At 38.0% G+C, this 23,989-nt stretch overlaps 1 protein-coding gene across 1 annotated transcript in view; it reads right to left on the bottom strand.

Annotated features, from left to right (window-relative positions):
* cntnap2a (contactin associated protein 2a) overlaps window positions 1-23,989 on the bottom strand; it is a 1,161,044-nt gene that overhangs the window by 83,112 nt on the left and 1,053,943 nt on the right. The window contains exon 19 of the mRNA XM_028803276.2: window positions 19,546-19,725. Within this exon, the coding sequence (XP_028659109.1) occupies window positions 19,546-19,725 (180 nt within the window). The remainder of the gene's footprint in view (window positions 1-19,545; window positions 19,726-23,989) is intronic.

Here is a 23,989-nt window from a genome sequence, read left to right on the forward strand (position 1 = left end):
CTGGAGACCAAAACTGCACACAGTACTCAAGATAAGGCCTCACCAGTGCATTATAAAGGTTGAGCATAACCTCCTTGGACTTGTACTCCACACATCGTGCTATATATCCTAACATTCTGTTAGCCTTCTTAATGGCTTCTGAACACTGTCGGGAAGTCGATAGCTTAGAATCCACTATGACTCCTAAATCCTTCTCATAAGGTGTACTCTCGATTTTCCGACCGCCCATTGTGTATTCAAACCTAACATTTTTACTTCCAATGTGCAATACTTTACATTTACTGACATTAAATTTCATCTGCCACAAATCTGCCCAAGCCTGTATGCTATCCAGGTCCTTCTGTAATGATATAACGGATTCCAAATTATCTGCTAATCCACCTATCTTGGTATCATCTGCAAACTTAATCAGCTTGTTACTTATACAGTGATCCCTCGCTATATCGCGCTTCGCCTTTCGCGGCTTCACTCTATCGCGGATTTTATATGTAAGCATATTTAAATATATATCGCGGATTTTTTGCTGGTTCGCGGATTTCTGCGGACAATGGGTCTTTTAATTTCTGGTACATGCTTCCTCAGTTGGTTTGCCCAGTTGATTTCATACAAGGGACGCTATTGGCAGATGGCTGAGAAGCTACCCAGCTTACTTTTCTCTCTCTCTCTCTCTTGCGCTGACTTTTTCTGATCCTGACATAGGGGGATTGAGCAGGGGGGCTGTTCACACACCTAGACAATACGGACGCTCGTCTAAAAATGCTGAAAGATTATCTTCACGTTGGCTACCTTCTGTGCAGCTGCTTCGTGAAGTGACATGCTGCACAGTGCTTCGCATACTTAAAAGCACGCAGGGCACGTATTGATTTTTTTATCTGTCTCTCTCTCTCTCTCTCTGCTCCTGACGGAGGGGGTGTGAGCTGCCACCTTCAACAGCTTTGTGCCGCGGTGCTTCACATACTTAAAAGCAAACAGCCCTATTGATTTGTTTGCTCCTTTGAAGAGGAAGATATGTTTGCATTCTTTTAATTGTGAGACTGAACTGTCATCTCTGTCTTGTCATGGAGCACAGTTTAAACTTTTGAAAAAGAGACAAATGTTTGTTTGCAGTGTTTGAATAACGTTCCTGTCTCTCTACAACCTCCTGTGTTTCTGCGCAAATCTGTGACCCAAGCATGACAATATAAAAATAACCATATAAACATATGGTTTCTACTTCGCGGATTTTCTTATTTCGTGGGTGGCTCTGGAACGCAACCCCCGCGATGGAGGAGGGATTACTGTATTACTATCTAAATCATTTATATATATTAAAAATAGCAGCGGCCCTAGCACTGACCCCTGTGGAACATCACTCTTAACATCAGCCAGTTCTGATGAGGTTCCTCGCACCATCACCCTCTGCTTCCTGTGTCTGAGCCAATTCTGCACCCATCTACAAACATCACCCTGAACTCCCACCTCTTTTAATTTGATGCCCAACCTCTCATGTGGCACCTTATCAAATGCTTTCTGAAAGTCCAGATAAATAATATCATAAGCTCCACTTTGATCGTATCCTTTTGTTGCCTCCTCATAGAATTCCAGCATGTTAGTAAAACACAACCTCCCTTTTCTGAACCCATGCTGACTGCTTAGAATAACTCCTGTCCTTGCCAGGTGCTGCTCGGGATGATATTTGCCATTTTCCAGTCCTTCGGAATCTCTCCAGTGCGCAGTGACTTCCTAAAAATATGCGTCAAGGGTTTATATATGTACTCACTAGCCTCCTTAAGAACATGAGGATAAATATTATCTGGTCCTGGTGATTTGTTCGATTTCAGCTTATTTAATCTGAGCAGTACTTCTCCCTCTACAATTTCCAAATCCCTCAGTACCTCCTTAGTAGTCCCTGTTACCTCTGGGAGGTTATCCACTTGCTCACTTGTAAACACCTCAGAAAAATGTAAGTTTAATGCATCCGCTATTTCACTGTCTGTATCTTTTAATTCCCCTTTACTATTCCTGATGCACTTGACCTCCTCCTTGACTGTTCTTTTACTACTAAAATACTGAAAGAATCTCTTAGGGTCTTCTTTCACCTTATCTGCTAATTTCCTCTCCAACTGTCTTTTAGCCTTCCTGATATCCTTCTTAATGGTTGCCCTCATGTTCTCATACGCTCTACAATTCACTTTGCAGTGATTAGTCTTATATGCCTTATAAAGCAGTTTTTTCCTTTGCAACTTCTTTTTTAAATCTTTATTAATCCACCGTGGAGTTTTTTTTCGTTTCCTATTAATTCCAAATTTAGGGATGTATCTGTCCTGCATTACATGTAAAACATTTTTAAACCTGTTCCACTGCTCCTCAACTGTCTCCACACTTAAAATCTTATCCCAGTGTATCCTACTTAGACTTTGTCGCATCTGCTCAAAATTAGCCCTACCAAAGTTCAACTTAACAATTTTAGTCTTTGCATCTGCACTCTTACAAAATACTGAGAATTGTATTACATTATGGTCACTTGACCCTAGTGGTTCAATCACCTCTACACCCTCAATTCTATCCTGCTTATTACAAAATACTAAATCCAGAAGGTCACTTTATTATATTTTTAACATTTTGTCTTTAAGTGATGATAAATATATGCCATTTTCAGAATGACTGACAATCAGGACATATGAAAAATTACTAATATCAACTGATTTCTCACTACACTGCAATTAAGCTAGTTATATCTTTCAGTTTAGAGTTACCGAAGAACCTAAGCTGCACATCTTTGGTATATGGAAAGAAAACTAGTGTTCCAGTAGAAAAACTCACAGTGGAAGTCAAAAAATAATCAGGCCAAGATTCAAGACCATTCTAATAACTATGAGGCAGCAGGATCACCACAGCATATAAGCAGAGCTGTTCAATTCTATTCTAAGCCTTTTTTGCATTGAGTGATGTTGATCTTGGTTGTTTCAGCTCAAGCAGTTGCTTGCTAATAATAACAAAAGTGGAAAAGTTACTGAAGTGCAGTGGATTCTTCCTTTAAGCCTCTTAAGCCTTAAGTTCACATCTGTATTTTCTCTTTGGTAATGGTTACCTTTATGATACAATTCTAAGTTAATTCTTTGTTTATTTAGGTGGTGTCTTATGGTTGTTTTATGGATGTTTAAAATTTTTCCTTTCAAATTTAGTCTGTTTATTGTATCATCGGATTGACACATATATATATTAAGCACAAATAACTGCATGTTTAGTTAAAATAGGAGTCTAAGTAAACAGGTTTTCACTTTAATATTTTACAGAGGAGTAAACTAAAACAATAGCTTATATGATTTTGAATATAGAAAAGTTAAAAAAATGAAAAACAAACAATGCTGCACACAAAAAGATCATGCAAATATACAGAAAGTAATATATACTTATCTTTAGAGTTTTAAAATACGGGTTCTTAAAGTATCTAAATGTAAAAAATGTTAATATTATGATAAGAAAAATTGAAGCTAGGGCCATATGACTACAGACTTCATAAAAAATTAATGTTTGGGATCATTGTCAATAGGGCATTAAACTTTTCCTTCAGCCCAGCCTTTGCATTCCATGGTACACTGCAGTGCCATGAATTGTTCAGACCTGGTAAAACATAAGGCCCCAAACTGGTTCTTAACACATAATTCCCAATGTCCCATTCCAAAGTTGGAACAAACAATCAGGGGGGCAGTAAAGGCAATGGGAACTATAGCACTTCAAGAAGGCAATAGGGAAGGCTTGGTAATAGCCAAAGAAAAACACTGTCAATAATACTCCAAATCCATATGAACATTTTTACCAGTAGTTCTAACAATAGTATGCTGTGCTAATCAATGAACTTTCAGCTTTGGATTAACTATTGAAACCAATGGCATTCTCTTGTATTGGGAGGTAAATAAAAGTATGTGTCTCACACAGCAGTTTTATGTATTCAGTGAATTTTAAAAACACTGGCACTTTGTGATCATGGTTTACACTATACATTAATAGGTTAGGTAAGATAAGGGATTGATGAGGTGAAGGATTAAGTTTATACTGTATGACAAAAGTTTATATGACAAAAACATGATTTTTAAACATGCTCTCAAATGAAAGCCAAAATACCACATTAAGAATTTTCTATATTTATGGTTATAATAACTATGCCTTCATCCATGTTTTGAATGTATAGTAACTAATAGTAATCAAACAGGCTGGCAAAAAGTTTGTTTAAATGCTTGACGTTAATGAATAAACAAGTTTTTTGTAGCTTGAATATTAAGAAGACACATTATTACATTTCATAAGGTGGAGGAAGTGGTTCTTAGTGTAATTGTAATGTAGATGAATAAAAGTTAAAACTGTTTCAAAGAAAACAGAAACAGTTTGTGTGAAATCAGATAAAGCTCCTTAATACTTTGCTGTTTGCTGTAGACCTATCTGTAAAATTAAAGAAGGACTAGTTTGAAACATGAACTCACTATGTACCTCCAGAGGCAGTTTCATAGCCTGGCAATAAAGTGATAGAAATTGTTTTTGGAGATGTGAATATACTGTACATTTTGTTTATGTTTTTAACATACTAAGTCTGCCTTCATGTTTCCAATGCCTTTCTTACCAGAAGCAGCACTCTTGTATTGGGTAAAGTTCACATTTTTTGGTGAAGTGATAAATATTGATGCTTCACAGAGAGAGGAGGCTGGGTTTACATCCTGATCCATTGTTTTATTTTAACTCACATATTCCAAAAATGTACCATATTGCTTGAATGATGACTTTAAAATGTCTTTACTTATGTACATGTGTCCTGTGTCAGACTAGTGTCCCATTAAGGTAGATTCATGCTTACTCATCATTGTTCCAGACTCCAGGTCTCAGCAGCCCAAAAACTGGATTAAATGATTTTACTAAATGAATGGATGGACTTCTAAAATATAAGAGCAACAGAAAGAATACAAATGCTAGAAAATAATTTGGGACAACTAATTTTTTATCTCAAAGCTAAATAATAGGGTATCTTCAACAATGTGGTAGGGAGGGAGCTAGAGCTGGAGCTTGAGAGGGGGAGCTGAAAACTACTGGTTCTATGTACAGAGTTTCATTGGGGTCCCAGGGCTGAACTTGGAAACCACTGCTCTAGATAGTTACATGGTTGGTCAATCTATCCTGAGTATCTTTGTTACCTACTAGAGATACTACATGAATGTGTAATTTTAACTTTTCAAAGGATGTAAATAGTACTATAACATCAGTTATGCTGGAGATATCTAAATAAAACTTTAAATTGTAATTGTGGGGTAGTGCATGACAAAGTAGGTATTGTCCATTTTGTTAGATGATATGCAACATCATGTTTATAAAAGATGGCCCTCAAGGGGAGTAGATAAAGGGAAAATAGAAGGGGAGCCAGAATAGAACCTTGTGGGATGCCTTGTGTGAGAGAAACTGGCTGAGAGAAGTTCCTATCTATGTTAACAGACATAGATCTACCTTTAAGCCATTTTAACAGAACTCCATGGTTCACTGTGACAAATGCTGCACTGAGATTCAGTAAGACTAAGATTGCAGAAGAGCACAAGTCCAAAGTTAATAGAATATCATTTGTCACCTTCAACAAAGCCGATTCAGTACTATGAAGTTTTTAAAAGCCAGACTGGAAAACATCACATACATTATTATCCTCCAGATATGAAAGTAACTGCAAATAAACCACTTTTTCCATACATTGGGCAGAAATGGGAGCTTAGAAATAGGCATATAGTTTGAAAAAACTGTAGGATCAAGTGTGGGCTTCTTCAGCAAAGGCTGAACAATTCCATGTTTAAAGTTGTCTGGCATTATACCAGATTTAGGCAGTTGTTAATAATAGCCAAAACAATTGGACTAATGGCGCTGAAAGAATCTTTAAATAGGAATGAGGGTAGGATATCTAGTGGATAATTGGAAGGTTTCATATGCAGGATTATATCAGCTAGCTGAGAAGAAGAAATAGTTTGAAAGGAAGTAAACTTGCTGTGCACTGGCCTTTGAGGGGCTGGTGTCGGTCCACAGTGATCAACACCTGGAATAGTACAGTAATGCTAGAATGAATGGCTTGGATTTTATTTAAGTTCAAGTTCAAGCACTTTATTGTCATTGTGTAACACAACGAAATTACTTTTTGTGACAGCCCCAAGGAGCATTTAAAGAAAAGTCAAATAATTCCAAATACTGTATGTTGTATACAGTGTTAAGTGATCAAGTAACCACAGCAAATTATTATTGCTCAAAGGACAGCAGCATAAATTGTTATTGCACCTGTTAATGAATAGTACATTTCATATTCTATATTGTATTACATTAGTATATTGGTGCTAAACAGCACCCTAGGTCTCGAGGCAGCACTAGCAATTAGACAAGATAAAAAATTTGATTTTGCTGCTCTCACAGCCTCTTGATATGAAATTCTCAGAACCCGATGGAAGTCCTAAGAGTCCTGCAACTTGTCCTTTTACCACCTCCACTCAGCCTGCCTGCATTCCTGTCTGAGAGCACAAGTGCAGTTATTTAACCATGGCTGAACACTGACTTTTACCTTGGCTCTCCTTAACTTTAAAGGTGCAACCAGATCCAGAGTATCCTTACAAGTCAGATCAAGAAGCTTATCAGTAAAATCTGAACACTCAGAGAGGGCTTCTAACACTAAGGGTAAATTAATGTCAGAGAAAATATCACAGAACTGCCACGCTGTGTCAGCATTTATACTGCGCGAAAACAGCTGTGGTTTAGTGAAATTGATGAGTGGACACAAAAACATAATTTCAAAAACAACTTCAAAATGATCAGAAATGCCACCGTCAGAGATCTCCAGGTTATTTGCAGAGAGGCCAAGTGTTAGAACTAAGTCCAATATATGTCCTCCCTGATGTGTGAGACTTGACACCACCTGAGTAAAATTAAAAGAGTCCTCAAGACCTAAAAAATATTTAACCAGGGGTTTTGTCGGACAACAAATATGAATGTTCAAATCTCCCAGAATCAGCATTGTATCCACGCGTGACACCATCGCCGATGATGAAGTATCTACCTTACTGCTGCATGTCGGCACTAATTATATTTATTTACGGCAATCTCAGGTATTAAAGAGAAACTTCATCTCTATGCACCAAAGGTAAAAGAAAATGTAGGAATTTAGTTGTACTAGCCCCTTACCAAGATTATACAGAGAGGATGTGATCTATAGCAGATTGCATTCCCTTCACTGCTGGCTAGAAACCTAGTGTCCCTTTTTGGGAAAGGCCTGGATTTTTCAAAAGAGATGGTCTTTATCCTAACTGGAGGGGATCTTTTGTATTATCCCAAAATTTGGCAGCAAAACTGCCTGGCTGACTGATTAGAGCACCATCCAGGCCACAGTCATGTGATCTTAAATCACAGGCTGTTGTTTATCCCACCTGTTACTTTCCTGAAGCTGTTGCCTATAATCCCTGTTATGGGACATCCAGTATATTAAGTCATGATGCAAACCTTTAATTACTTAATAACCAAAAAATAAGGTGTATGATTAGACCAAGAGATAAAACCAGACCCTCCACACTGGCACCTGTAATAGAAACTTAGTTCAAATGTAAACAAAAAATATATCACCAGAAAGATGTATGAGTTTTAAATGCTATTTATTTAACATTTGCTCTCTTGGAAGTAAAGCTTTTTTGGTAAATTATATTATATTAAGTACAAAATCTGATCTGTGTCTTCTCACTGAAACCTGGCTTAGTAAATCTGACACTGTTTCCCTAGCTGAGGCATCACCAGATGGATACGTATTCCTTCATAAGTCTAGCGATTCTGGTCGAGGAGGAGGCCTTGGAATAATTCACTACAGTATATCAAAAAGCAAATCACTTCTAAAAATTTAGGTGCCTTCACATCCTTTGAGGCATTTTAAATACTAAAACAGATTCCAACACAATTGTAGTGCTAGTCTACAGACCACCAGGGCCATATTCATTGTTCATAACTGAATTTGGCAACATTTTATCTGATTTGGCTATAAATTATGATCATGTAGTATTGATGGGGGATTTTAATGTACACATTGATGTGGAAACTGACACGTTTTGCAAATGTTTTACTTATCTATTAAATTCAGTAGTATTTTATCAATTTGTCAAAGGTCCAACTCATAATCATAACCACACATTAGATTTAATTGTAACTTACAAAGCTGAAATTCAAAATTTAAATATTACTCCATTAAATGAAGTTATTTTCGATCACTACTTAATTATGTTTTACTAGACAAAGAGCCCGTTTCGACAACGTAAGATGAAATGGGCACGAGTTTGTGTCAGCAGTGTATGAAGAACAAATGATAAGTAATGAAGAAGTTGTTTTGTAATGATTGTAGTCCGCTTTACTCATTACTGTACAGGATTGTACTGTTAGTTGATGAATTTTCCAGGCCTATAGTATAATATTGAATGATGAATGTTTGAGTACAATATGGAATAGTAATAAGTATAAGCACCACAAACCTGATATAGGTGTATTGAGTGAATGCGTAATTGAATCAGAATGCGTAATTAGGCCTCAAGCTCTAGTCGAAATCGCCTTTCAGGCCTCTAGAGCTTTAATGGAAGTCGCCTTTCTCTTTGAATTTTTGCGGCTGTAAATCCGCCACCTGCCACGATGTTGGGGTTGGATGTCGGTCTCGTAAAGTTTTTCGGGCAGCTGCACAGAAGGCGACTGAGCATTCGGCTTCAGACGTGCGCAGAAGGCGACTGCGCATTCAGCTTCGGACGGACGTGAGTGAGTGAGTGAGGATGCAGGCGAATTATGTATTAAGATTTGGTTCTTCCCTTACCAATACACTCACTGATTAAAAGAAAGACAGTGCAACATCTAGACTGTAATTCTGTTTCAAAATTTATAGATGCTTAGAGTAAGTCAAGTATAACTGTAGAAAACCATTTAGAACATTTAACATCAAATATAACATGGAAAAAAGTTTATCAGCTAACATAACATTATAATATGGCCTTGAGAAATGCTCTGGACGCAGTGGCTCCCCTTAAAACAAAAGTGATCAAAGCACACAGAAACTCTCCCTGGTTTAATGAACACACTCGAGCTCTTAAATTAGAGTGTTGAAAACTGGGGCAGAGATCGAGAACAACAAAGTTACATGTCTTTCAAATTGCATGGACAGAGAGTGTTAAAAAATATAAAAAAGCTCTCTTTAAAGCATGCTCAGATTACTATTCTAAAATAATAGATAGCAATAATAAAAATCCTTCGGTACTGTTTAGAACAGTGGCTAATTTAACAAAAGGGAATTCAGATCTACAGTGCAAAATACCAACAGATATTAGCAGTACAGACTTTATGAACTTTTTTAACAAGAAAATTAAAAATATAGGATCCCAGATCTCAGCATCACAGTGCAAACCGCATACTGGCTTTGCAGACCCTGTCTCACATTGCATTCAACACTTTAGAAATTTTAATCCAGTAACTGAGCAGGAAGTCTTGACTTTAATTTCTAAAATGAAACCTACTACTTGTTCCCTAGATCCGGTGCCAACAAAACTAGCAAAAACAGCAATGGATGTTCTTGCAGTGCCTATTCTTAACATTAGTAATAGTTCATTAATGCTTGTCATAGTACCGGATGGACTAAAATTGTCAGTCATCAAACCATTACTTAAAAGGTCAGGCCTAGACCCACATATACTTAATAATTATAGACCTATTTAAAATTTACCCTTTCTCTCTAAAATACTTGAAAAAGTTGTCACCAATCAGCTTTAGTCATACCTTATGCATAACAATTTACTTGAGAAATTCCAGTCTGGTTTCCGCACTGGTCATAGTACAGAAACAACACTAATGCGTGTTGTAAATGACATTCTGATATCCTCTGATGAAGGAAACTATACTGTAATTATGTTGTTAGGGTTAAGTGCAGCATTTGACACCATTGACCAATCAATTCCACTGCACAGGCTGGAAAATGATGTTAGGCTTACAGGCACCATCTTTGCCTGGTTTAGTTCTTATTTGTCAAATTGATTCCAATACGTACAGAAATGTGCTGACAGTACTCCGTCATTACACACAGAAAGACACAGAGATATGGTGTCCCGCAAGGCTCAGTACTGGGACTTTTACTGTTTTCAGTTTACATGCTTCCACTGGAATCTATCTCTCTATTATAAAAAAAAAATCCTGGGAGGGAGACTAAGAAGACGAGACGTGACCTTCTCGGAAGACAATTTGACGTCCTGCAAGAGACACTTTGATGTTCTGCAAGAGACACTTTAATGTCATGCGAGACAAGGCAGTGAGACAACATTTAAAACAATTTCACGGACATCTAATAAAGCAGTTGCTGGAATGCTTTTGGCAGACAGACATCATGTGCTCCAAGCTCTTAAAACAATGACAAGCAACAAGTAGAACACACAGCTTGCTAGCAGCAGCAAAAAGCCAGCAGATGATCCGACCACTTCTCCATAACATGAGCTCAGACTCCCCCAACCCCCGATGCCCCTTCACAATGCGAGTAGCAGAGATGCAAAGTGGCAAAAGGACAGTTGCTTCACAGGCTTTGAAATGATCGATGCAAAGCGAGACAAACAGAAAACGCAGCTCGCCAGCAGCAACAAGGCAGTAGATGATCCGACTGCAACTCCTTAGAGTGCGTTCAGCCCCTCCTTCACAACGCGAGTGGCAGTGACACGAAGTGGCAAAAGGACAGCTGCTGTACAGGCTTTTAAATGATCGATGTGCAGCGCAAAAAAAAGAACACGCAGCTCGCCAGCAGTAGCAGCAGAAAGACAGCAGATGATCCGATGGCATCTCCTTAGCGTGCGATCAGCCTACCCCCCCTAACCGCCCACACCACAACAGGAGCAGCATTATACGTCCTGCGAGAAAGATTTAACCACGCCCGGGGCCAGAAATAAAGGACAAGTATTGTTTTTCCAAAAGTTTTAAAGTAAAAGTGAAAATAATGCATATGTAACAATTCCCATGAAAATAACAATCTCTTTAAATTGTATATCCGGTAAACCAAACCCAGGGGTGGGCGAGCGAAGCAAGCAGGGAGCAGAGCGCCATAGTCAATAGAAAACATAATGCTGATTTTCACTCATATGCAGATGACACCCAGTTATACCTTTCGCATAGACCAGGGGTCTCCAACCTTTTTTCCCCTGACAGCTACTTTTACAAAATGAAAACGGATGAGAGCTACTCATTTTTTCTTACGTTTATTCTCATAACTTATTTCAACCCAAATAAACTAAATAAGCTTGTTTTGCCTGAACATTTACAAAATGTTGATGTCCACAACTTACATTTTGCATTAAAACATCACAAAAAAATATTTAGTTCACCTGCAAGTGCATTTTGCATGTCTGTATGCCTTTTCTAGTGTATCTCACACTATTGAATTAAAACATGAATGCCAAACAAAACAATGCAATTACAAATACACAGATATTACTTATTTATTTGTCATTTTGTTACTTGTCACTGTTTCACTTCACAAGAGTATTCACATGTCCAGTTGCATGTGTGATGTGTTTTTTAGTTAGTCAGATGAGTGGCACTGAATGGAATCAACAAGAGAGGTGTATGGTGGAGTGTAGCCACTTTGATTCACTCTTATGGAGTCATTTAAATGTTCATCTGTCAGTCTTGTTCTGAACTTTGATTTCATTCATTGACATTCATGTCAGAAAAGGCAGACTCACAGAGGTATGTAGACCCAAACAAAGCAGACATTTTCAGAGCTGCTTGGTGAATATTCTTATAGTTATCTGGCTCTACTAAGCTCCAGAAATGCTGAAATGCTGTTGAAACTTTAACTGCACATTATTTTGAAGGTTTACTAATATATCTCTCGATATATAAAAGGAAATCCTGGAATGGAAAGCAAATGCAAGGCTACGATACGTGATAATCTCGAAAGACATTTAAAAGACCCGCGAGACCAAGGAGACTTGCCATGGTGCTTCTTGCGGGGACCGTAAACATGAGACTTGGTGCCAAGAGATTGTCCCAGGGCCGTAGCAAAAAGGACAGCGGCTGTACAGGCTTTACAGAGATCGAAGGGCAGAGCGACAGCAGCTATAACACTGCCCCTCCCCACCCCACCCCTTCGGAAGGCTTGCAGCGTTATACATCCTGCAAGAAAGAATTCAAACACACCCGGGGCCATTAATAAAAGACTGGTATTGCTTTTACAACGTCACGCGAGAGCTAGCAAGCAGCAAAAAGACAGCAAATGATCCAAAGGCATATCCTTAGTGTACGTTCAGCCGCAACACCCTTCACAACACGAGCAGTATTATACGTCTGGGAAGAAAGAGATGTAACCAGGCACGTGGCCAAAAATAAAGGACAAGTATTGCTTTTACAAAAGTTTTTAAAGTTAAAGTGAAAATAATGCATATGTAACAACTCACAAAAAAATAACAATCTCTTTAAATTGTAGATTGCCTGCCTAAGGTAAAGTCATCCCTGATGAATGGGGACGTGGGGATGAGGGGTCCTTTCATCGGATTAGCGTTATTTTAGATGTGGAATGGCAAAATGGGGGAGGCAGCTTGATGAATGAGGTCTCCAGGACTTAAAACAAATACAAATCATCCATCCATTTTCCAACCCGCTGAATCCGAACACAGGGTCACGGGGGTCTGCTGGAGCCAATCCCAGCCAACACAGGGCACAAGGCAGGAACCAATCCCGGGCAGGGTGCCAACCCACTGCAGGACACACACAAACACACCCACACACCAAGCACACACTAGGGCCAATTTTTAGAATCGCCAATCCACCTAACCTGCATGTCTTTGGACTGTGGGAGGAAACCGGAGCGCCCGGAGGAAACCCACGCAGACACGGGGAGAACATGCAAACTCCACGCAGGGAGGACCCGGGAAGCGAACCCGGGTCCCCAGGTCTCCCAACTGCGAGGCAGCAGCGCTACCCACTGCGCCACCGTGCCGCCCAATACAAATCATATTATGTGATATCATCTAATGTGAAATTCTACTCCGTACTTCTAGGATTTTTATTTTTATATTGTACAGTGCATCCGGAAAGTATTCACAGCGCATCAATTTTTCCACATTTTGTTATGTTACAGCCTTATTCCAAAATGGATTAAATTCATTTTTTCTTCAGAACTCTACACACAACACCCCATAATGACAATGTGAAAAAAGTTTACTTGAGGTTTTTGCAAATTTATTAAAATAAAAAAACCGAGAAATCACATGTACATAAGCATTCACAGCCTTTGCTCAATACTTTGTTGATGCACCTTTGGCAGCAATTACAGTCTCAAGTCTTTTTGAATATGATGCCACAAGCCTGGCACACCTATCCTTGGCCAGTTTCTCCCATTCCTCTTTGCAGCACCTCTCAAGCTCCATTAGGTTGGATGGGAAGCGTCGGTGCACAGCCATTTTAAGATCTCTCTAGAGATGTTCAATTGGATTCAAGTCCGGGCTCTGGCTGGGTCACTCAAGGACATTCACAGAGTTGTCCTGAAGCCACTCCTTTGATATCTTGGCTGTGTGCTTAGGGTCGTTGTCCTGCTGAAAGATGAACCGTCGCCCCAGTCTGAGGTCAAGTGTGCTCTGGAGCATGTTTTCATCCAAGATGTCTCTGTACATTGCTGCAGTCATCTTTCCCTTTATCCTGATTAGTTTCCCAGTTCCTGCCGCTGAAAAACATCCCCACAGCATGATGCTGCCACCACCATGCTTCACTATAGGGATGGTGCCAGGTTTCCCCTAAATGTGGCATTCACACCAAAGAGTTCAATCTTTGTCTCATCAGACCAGAGAATTTTCTTTCTCATGGTCTGAGAGTCCTTCAGGTGCCTTTTGGCAAACTCCAGGCGGGATGCCATGTACCTTTTACTAAGGAGTGGCTTCCGTCTGGCCACTCTAACATACAGGCCTGATTGGTGGATTGCTGCAGAGATGTTTTGTTCTTCTGGAAGGTTCTCCTCTCTCCACAGAGGACCTCTGGAGCTCTGACAGAGTGACCATCGGGTTCTTGATCACCTCCCTGACTAAGGCCCTTCTCCCCCGATCGCTCAGTTTAGATGGCCGGCCAGCTCTAGAAAGAGTCCTGGTGGTTTTGAACTTCTTCCACTTATGGATGAAGGAGGCCACTGTGCTTATTGGGACCTTCAAAGCAGCAGAAATTTTTCTGTAACCTTCCCCAGATTTGTGCCTCGAGACAATCCTGTCTCGGAGGTCTACAGACAATTTCTTTGACTTCATGCTTGGTTTGTGCTCTGACATGAACAGTCAACTGTGGGACCTTATATAGACAGGTGTGTGCCTTTCCAAATCATGTCCAATCAACTGAACTTACCACAGGTGGTCTCCAATTAAGCTGCACAAACATCTCATGGATGATCAGGGGAAACAGGATGCACCTGAGCTCAATTTTGAGCTTCATGGCAAAGGTTGTGAATATTTATGTACATGTGTTTTCTCAATTTTTTTATTTTTAATAAATTTGCAAAAACCTCAAGTAAACTTTTTTCACGTTGTCATTATGGGGTGTTGTGTGTAGAATTCTGAGGAAAAAAATGAATTTAATCCATTTTGGAATAAGGCTGTAACATAACAAAATGTGGAAAAAGTGATGCACTTTGAATACGTTCCGGATGCACTGTATTGAGGATTTATTCTGTTCTATGTATTGTACTGTACGGCTCAGAATTAAAAGACAATGAGTAAAATGACAAAGAACTCCATAAAGACGTTTACAAACATTGACGCTAAACACGTGCAGAGCAGGTTAGAGACTATGAAACCAGTGAAATTAGAAAGGCTCAAAAAAAAAAAAAAGGCGCTATACACATGTGGAGAAAGTTAAAGGATATGAAAGTAGGAAAATTAGAAAATATAAAAAAAGAAAGTAAAGATCGCAGTAGCGCAAACAAACAAACTGCCTCATTTAACTATGCATCAGTCTAACTTTGGTTTTGCACAATAATTACTACACTATTGCACCTTAACACTTAATTCTACTTTATTCACATAATTATACTTATTTATTATGTTCTACTATACTGTTATCTTTCAATTTATGACTTTTTGTTAATCTAACTGATATTCTTCTAACTTTGCACAGTTTTTGATAAGCGGATCAGGATGCATTTCACTGCGTGTTGTCCTGTATAACTATGCATGTGACAAATAAAGAATCTTGAGAATTTCAAAAACGGAGTTTACCGCACATGCATTTATTGGTTACTTTGTTAGTGTATATATATTTATCTGTCTGCTTATTTAAAAAGCTACATTTACCCCAGGAGTCAAAAACGTTCTGTCTAGCCCTTGTACAAAAACCTAGACAAAAGCTGGGGTATCACCTTGGTAACCCCATGTACTTTTGGAACTGTGAGAGGAAAATAGCACGACTTTACAGACAGGAGTCCAATGCAGAACTCTACTTACTTTTTTATTTTGTAAAAAAAAAATTATTAACTGTTGATGATATAGATTGTTTTGTTCCAAACAGAGAAACCTGTCCTGACCTCATTAAAAAGATTCAGCATATTGGGACTGGCAAGATTACAAATATTGTTTTTACAGAAGTTCTGAAATAAAAGTGAAACTAATGAAATAGCAACAATTCAAAGAAAAAAAAATCTTAAAAGTGTGTATCCGGAAAACCGAACACGGGGGTTGGCGAGCGAAGCGAGCAGGGGGCGAAGCCCCATAGTAATACATAAAATCCAATGTTCGTGTGTCTGTTTGTCCGATTTTCATGAGAGAACTACTTAACAGATTTAGATCGGGTTTTTTCCTATAATTTGCTTGAACATTCTGGTTGATTTTGCGACTTCTCTCATTTCGCTATGCATCATAGTTCGCTTGCAGTACCGATTTATTTTTATTTTTGCACGAATCCAAGAGAGACACAGTGGGCCGAGGGGAGGGGCCTTCCTCACTCACTTACCAGCTTTGGGGTGTGTTCCTTAACCTCGCTTAGCTAGCAAACGAGAGAACTGAATTCAACTTTGTTTGATATTTAAAATAAAGCGTTACTTAGGCCTTGATGAGCTTGAGTCCGGATATTCTATTAAGTGTATACCACATTGAAAATAGATAGATAGATTACAATTCAGATTGTGGATCGTGATATTATTTTTTGGAAAGATTGCCCACCCCTAATTTGACTAATCAAGTTTTCAAATTTATGTAGGATTCATTAACCCTTTGGCGAGCTACTTGGAAAGGGGTTGCGAGGTACTGGTAGCTCGTGAGCAATGTGTTGGAGACCCCTGGTTTAGACCAAATGAAGTTTCACCAATGTTGTCTTTAATTAGTTGTGTTAGTGAATTAAAGGAGTGGATGTATGAGAACTACTTGTCTTCAAACACAGATAAAACAGAGATGTTAATTATTGTAGGGAATGATGCAGTATTTTGTCATTATTTAACTCAGTTGGAATCACCATTAATTTTACTGAATCAGCCCACAATCTAGGAATTATTTTTGACTCTAGTATGTCATTTAAAGTGCACATTACAAAGCTGTCTAAATCATGTTTCTTCTATCATAAAAATGTTGGGAAATTAAGGCATTTTCTAAATAAGCAGGATTCTGAGAAATTAATTAATTTCTAGTAGGATTGACTACTGCAATGCAGTGTTCACTGGATGTTCAAACTGTTCTTTATACACTTTCCAGTTACTCCAAACTGCTGCTGCAAGAATTATTATGAGAACAAGAAAATACGAACACATAAGTCCAATTTTTAAATCTTTACACTGGCTCTTGGTTAAGTTTAAGGCAGATTTCAAAATTCTCCATTTAACATATAAAGCCTTAAATGGCCAAGGTCTGGCCTATTCGTCTGAACTTATCATGACTTACAAACCAGAATGTTCATTAGGATCTCAGGATGCCGGACTGCTTATGATTAATGCATGGATTAATAAAATAACAGTGGGAGGTCGAGCTTTTAGTTACAGGGCCCCTAAACTGTCGAATGGTCTGCCTGCTACTATAAGAGATGCTACTTTGGTCTCAGCTTTCAAATCCCAGCTTAGTTTAGCATATTACAAGAGCTTCTGATTAACTGTACAGACTGCATCTCTGTTGTTAGTTATTAGCACTAAAACATAAGTAATATGATAGTTATAATTTGTTACTAACCCTTACCTATTCTGTTTTCTTTCTCGGTTATCAAATGTGGCATTTAGTGCCACTGCCCACCTGCCAAGTTGTTTTACCTGCCTAAGGTAAAGGATCGCAGGAATCCTCGGGTAGAGGGGTTCTTTCATTGGATTGGCTGGCCCAGCACTGACTCAGCTGTGGAATGGCCAATAGGGGGAGGAAGCTTGATGTCCAATGTCTCCAGGACTTTGAACAAATCTAAATCGTATCATGTGATATCATCTACTGTTGAATTCTGCTCTGTATTTGTAATATTTCTATTGCACTATTATGTTGTATTGAGGATTAATTGTGTTCTGTTCTGTGTATTGTATTGTATTTACCCCCTTTTTTTGACACCCACTACACGCCCAACCTACCTGGTAAGAGGTCTCTCTTTGAACTGCATTTTCCAAGGTGTCTTCCATTTTTTTTTCCTATAAGGGTTTTTTTTAGAAGTTTTTCATTGTCTTCTTAGAGAGTCAAGGCTTTGTGGCTGTCAAAAGGCAGGGCCTGTTAAAGCCCATTGCGGCACTTCTTGTGTGATTTTGGGCTATACAAAAATAAATTGTATTGTATTGTATTGTATAAGAACTCTGAGAACTCCTGAACAAAATCCTTATTATATCCAGGAGGTCTATAAACCATTGTACACTGTACAGAATTTGTAAGATCAATTTTAAACAGCTGAGCCTCAAAACTGGAGAAATTATCTACAGTCAAAAAGTCTACATTTAAAACGATTTTGCAAAAGAGTAGCAAACCCACCACCAGTGATTCTAGTTGTGCTAAAAAAGGTACAGTCAAGAGGGGAGAGATCATGGAGAGAAATTGAGTCACTAGCACTTAACCAAGTCTCTGACATAAATAGAAAGATCAGGCTGCAAGACATAAATAATTCATTTAAAATAAAAGCTTTGTTGGCTATGGAACAAATGTTCATTAAGGCCATCATCATGGAGCCATTTGAAAGTGTTTCATAGTCTTTTGATTGGTCTTTATCATACGTGAGTATTGAAGTCAGCAAAGGTTATTAAAGTTAATTCCTCCACCCCTCACACTTGATCCACAGAGAGAAAATCCAGGAGCAGAATAGATGGTAGGAATTAAACTGACGGTCAGAGAACCGGAGGGCATACTTCAGCGTATCCTCTGACAAGAACCGCAATGTATATATCGAGACCGTCATAAAATTCCTAGAGCAACACAGTGATTACATAATCCAGCTCCTAGGTGAGGCATCCAGTTCAAACTCCTCAGCTCAATGGATGAATAAGCAAGCACCATGAAAATGCATATGCTTTAACCCATAAGCTAAAGAACAGGGGATCAGATCCAGAGAAATTGGTATAAAATAAAAGCTAGGCACTCTTCACGCGGCCACCTGCTCCCCAACATGACACCCTGGCACAAAGGTTCATAAACATATTAGCCAGCCAGCCCACTGCGCCACCGTGCCGCCCATCTATCTATCTATCTATCTATCTATCTATCTATCTATCTATCTATCTATCTATCTATCTATCTATCTATCTATCTATCTATCTATCTATCTATCTATCTATCTATCTAGTTTTTGTTACCAGCCAAATTTGCCCCTGGGGTCAAAATATTTCTATCTACAGTATCAATTTTGAGCTCTTGGAACCAGTGGATTAGGAACTGCTTAACACCACACCCTGTCTTTGAATCCAAATGAAATCAAGTAGCAGGATTTGACATTTAAACAATGAGCTAAAGCACTATAATATACTTCATTCTTTTTTTAAACAGGAATTCTTCATTTTGGTTTCTGCTTTAACGTAGTTTTACATATCTGAACTTTAACACACCCATTGTAGTTGTTACTAGTTAGGCTAATCATTTCAGCCCATTAATGTAAACCACTGTCCACCATTATACACAAATGCCTCTGGAAAAATTAAAGGCACTAAAGTTTCTTTTAGGGAAATATGAAATAATCTGCATTATACCAATACTTGACTTTTTAACATCCATTATTTTAATTATTATTTAGATATATGAGTAATATAAGTAAGCATTTCACAGCCACTGATGAAATGATTAGCAGACCTTGAATATTTTTGAAGACTGTAATGAACTGTTAATCAAAAAAGTGGGATGACCAAAATTAACAGACAAAACAAATTAACTGAACTTTTTGAGGAAAAAAGTAAAGTACAAAATATTTTATATATTGAGGCTACCACCTTTAATCACATTCATAATTTTCTTAATTAGTTGATTTGGAGGAATCTTAATGAGTTAAAATAAATAAAACATTTATAAATAAAGCAGAAACAGAATAAACTAGAAAATGTAAAGTTACAATGTTTAAATTAGGCAATTTAAAGTAGCAACCCCATAAAAATGAGCAACTTACCATTATGGCGAAGAACAACTGCAATATAATCCTGTATATGTGACCCTATGTACATAAGGATGCTAGGAGTGTTTGTAGTGCTAAAGCTGAGTGAAAGATCTTCCCGAGTCAAGTTGGCAATAGGAGGCTGAGGTATACTGTATTTGATCCAAGTTCCTGCTTCAAAAAAGGCCCCAACATCTAAAATAATAATAGAGGCATATTATTAGAAAAACATAATAACAAATCTAACCAACAAAAGCAATGAAAAGGGAAAGTTGGGTTTTTAAAGATCATGGTCATGTATGTTGCTTTTTTTCACTTTGTAACCAAATCAGTATGGCACAGGAAAGTTTGGGTGACTTCGATCATCACAAATCAAATCCAATATTGAAGGAGGAGGTGAAAAATGTTAATGGCTTCTCTATCTCAATTTCCAGAAGTCTAACATAAGAGGTCAAAGCATTCATTATGGCCACGAAAGCACAATGGAGGCATTGAAATTCTATGACAGTTGAACAGGATTGGAGTGTCACATGAAGAAATTACTGTTTTCTACAGGGCTGCCATTGAAAATGTTCCGACTCTATCCATCACTGATTAGTTTGGCAACCTCTGTTGACTGCAAGAAAAAACTGAAAAAAGCGGTGTGCATTGTGTGGCAAAATTAAAAAACAAAAGCTGCTGTCTCCCCAGTGTAGATTCATTATATTGTTCCAGATTAAAATCGTAAAGACTCTCAAGATTTTACCAGACCCCCACATATCCCACCCATCCTCTTTTCACTCTCCTTCTGTGGGCTAACAGGCATGGCTCTGTACAGAAATACAGAATACTACATTTAAACATTTACATACAGTAATTTTCTTTAGTTGACTTTAAAGTGGGGTGGACCTTTTTACTGCAGCCCACGTCATCAATACTAAAAAACATGTTGCATAGGGCCCATGACAACATTTTGTTTTCTCAAAAACCATCTTTAGCATGCGTTTCATATAAAGACACTATCCATAATTGACCTTTACACTTGGCATTTAATTCCCCACTATTGTCTGATACGTTTCTGCATAGCACAACTCACCTCAGCTTCTACCCTGTACTTAAGATTAAAACGAGCTGCTTATAATAAGCCAGCAAGAGAAAGTGAAAAAAAAAAGATGAGACATTACATTGCCATAAATAAACTTTAGTGTTTAACAAGATGCGAAAGATGTGAAGGATCTTGTCATAAAGAAAATGTTAGCTTGACTTCACACATGCACTGCATTCACTTTTTAAAGCTGCACACAAATCAATGCTGGGTACTTTCCTCTTGTGCTTACTTTACTGCTGCCACTGCCCTACAGAACTCTTTTGTTTATTTCCTGGATACTTATATGGATAGAATATACACATGCATTTTTTACTTGTGTTAGATGTGATCACAAACTGTTTCTGACCAACTTTGAATGTTGTCCGTGTGCTGTATTACCAGCACATTTATAGTACATCTGTTTATTTAACAAGGACAGGTGCCCATCAACTGTGATGCATGGAACAATGGCGATATAGATGGATGAACTTTGCTTTAGCAACAAATTCTTTCCTGTGTCCTGAGTGCCACTCTCACTCCACTTTATGTGCTGGCCAAGACACCCTTTACTGGTTGTTTTCCAAATCCCAATGAGCAATATACAATATACTAGGCTTCCCAGAAGTGTTCTTTAGCTGAAAGTTCTTCTTTTTTTATTTTCTCCAAATGCAAGTTGGTAGTTTTATTTTATTTTACTACTATGCCCTTTTTAGAAAGTGTGTCCTTTATCTTTTCTTCCACTTTTATTTCATCATTGGCTTGATGCAGATTTTGGACACATACTGTTACTTAGAGTTTTCTTTTCATTTCTTCCTTTATTTTGTTAAGCACAGTGGACTACCATTAGGTGTGGTTTTATGACTGTTTATGTGCCTATTACAAAACCCTCAAAATACAAGGAATCAGAAAACTCCAAGGCTGTATGATCACCAACTAGTCAATATACACTTTACAACCTTAGCATTTCTTGAATTGCATATTTAAAATATGTATATTTTGCCAGCTTTGTATTATTATTATTAGTTTATCTTAGTTTTAATGTAAACAATTTGTGAAATTTGTCAGAATTATTCAAAACCTTTTTTAATTAAACATATTATTATTTACTTTTTAAAGCTGGTGTAATGTTTATAAAATAGAACTATCAGCTATATATTCAGTTGCTAAATTGCCAAGTTAATTTTTTATTAATTTACCTAATATTTATAGTAAACTGCCAGTTTTCTTTGGCATCATTTATTAAAAATGAAGGGAAGGGACTGAAAAAGGGGCATTTGCAGATTCTCCGAGTGCAGCAAAAATGCTAGAACTGGACCTGGTGCTGATGCAATTTTTTCACACTATTTTTTCCTAATAGTCTGAAGGGAGATGCAAAATGAAATATGCTATTTTAATGAGCAGAGAGGTACTCTTCTGTCTTGCTTGTAAAGGAGAGGTGGCAGGAATTGTTTTTTGATATTTTTTTGCCTGCATCAGGTAGTTATTTTTGTCCCTCGATAAAACTGAGATTGACACCACTGCTTTAGGACCTCTTGAATTAATAATTTTAGGCTATATATTTGAGTAATGCTTTGTTTATATGAAGACAACCAAATAAAACTAATGCAACTGGCATTCTGATCGCAATAAATATGATAAATAAATGCATAAATAAACAAACAGATAAGCAAACAAGCAAATAAATACAATTAATTAAGCTTATTAAAGTTTAATTTTATAAGATCAATGAATGATGTCTTTCTTTTTGCAGCATAGTAAGAGAATACTGCTGCCTCTCTGAGGAAACCCCTAAAAAACTATGAAATAAAAGATAGCAAGGTTACATTATTTTAGTGCAACTGATGGATGGATGGATGGATGGATAAATAAAATTCAAAACATCCAAAGACATTTTTCTTTGCATAATGAATTATGCATCCTTACTTCATCCAGTAAAAGAAATTAACTGATATAAAAACAGGGTAATGGTTGTTATTGTTTAGACAGCCCTGCCAGTAAAGTCAGCAAAATGTTTTAGGTTCCATCACTACATACTTGACACCAATTTATTATAACAATATAAAGTTCCCCAGGCCGGGCAGCAATTCAAGTCTATTACAGTACCTAGACTTTCCTATTGTCATTGGTAAAGTATGAAGTTAAACAGAAGAACAAGTTTTATATGATTTTATATGATTTGTGCCAAGATGCTGCTTCATCAAGCAGTTCATGTCACAGAATAAATTAGAATGGTGATAACAAGCACACTTGCTGGAGGCTCGTTTTAAGACTATCAAAGAGGGTGTTTTTGATATATTAAGCTTTCTCCTAAGAATATATGCTAAAAAAAAGCTTCCCCAAGGATGAAAACAATTTTAGATTGTCAGAAGATTTTTACAAATCCAGCATAACAAATGTAGCAAGGGAGGGTTGGAATTAGAAGAAGAATCAATAGTGTGTAGTACTTTGCAACCACTGTCTGTGACTAGCAAAAATAGTGATAAAAAAAAAACAATTTTGCTCCACATGTAATAATTATTGAGTGAATTAAAAAGCCTTGTTGCTAGATTTTTACAAGCAGTATAGCAATTCTTCAATGACAGAAGTCTACAAATCTTATTTAATGTTGGGTCTTGATCCTGTTCTAACCATAAAGGGAATACAGCTGAATTAACCATTGGCAGGTCTGAGGCAACAAAAAGGAAGGTACAGTACAATAGATAGATAGATAATAAGCAAGGTGATAGAAAGTTTTTACTAGGATGTTGAAAGAGAAAAGTTCATATACCATGTTATTTGGGTCTGGCATTGCTTCAAGACTGGCACTATAGATATGAAGTGCTGCAAGGAGATGGGGCACCAAATATTGCAACTTCCTGTATGGGTAAATACAGACCACTTATTTGTAAAACATCCATCCATCCATTTTCCAACCCGCTGAATCCGAACACAGGGTCACGGGGGTCTGCTGGAGCCACTCCCAGCCAACACAGGGCACAAGGCAGGAACCAATCCCGGGTAGGGCGCCAACCCACCGCAGGACACACACAAACACACCCACACACTAAGCACACACTAGGGCCAATTTAGAATCGCCAATCCACCTAACCAGCATGTCTTTGGACTGTGGGAGGAAACCGGAGCGCCCAGAGGAAACCCACGCAGACACGGGGAGAACATGCAAACTCCATGCAGGGAGGACCCGGGACGCGAACCCAGGTCCCCAGGTCTCCCAACTGCGAGGCAGCAGCGCTACCCACTGCGCCACCGTGCCACCCAATTTGTAAAACAAACAAAAAAAAAATAAAATAAAATAACTTCTAGAGTTATTGAATTTATTTCTATATTCACCTATTCTATAGAACAGATTAGAAGGAACTCCTTAGAAACCTTATGGCGGTGTTGCTTTGGCTT

The sequence above is a fragment of the Erpetoichthys calabaricus genome, chromosome 6 (assembly GCF_900747795.2).
Source record: "Erpetoichthys calabaricus chromosome 6, fErpCal1.3, whole genome shotgun sequence".
Taxonomy (NCBI): domain Eukaryota; kingdom Metazoa; phylum Chordata; class Cladistia; order Polypteriformes; family Polypteridae; genus Erpetoichthys; species Erpetoichthys calabaricus.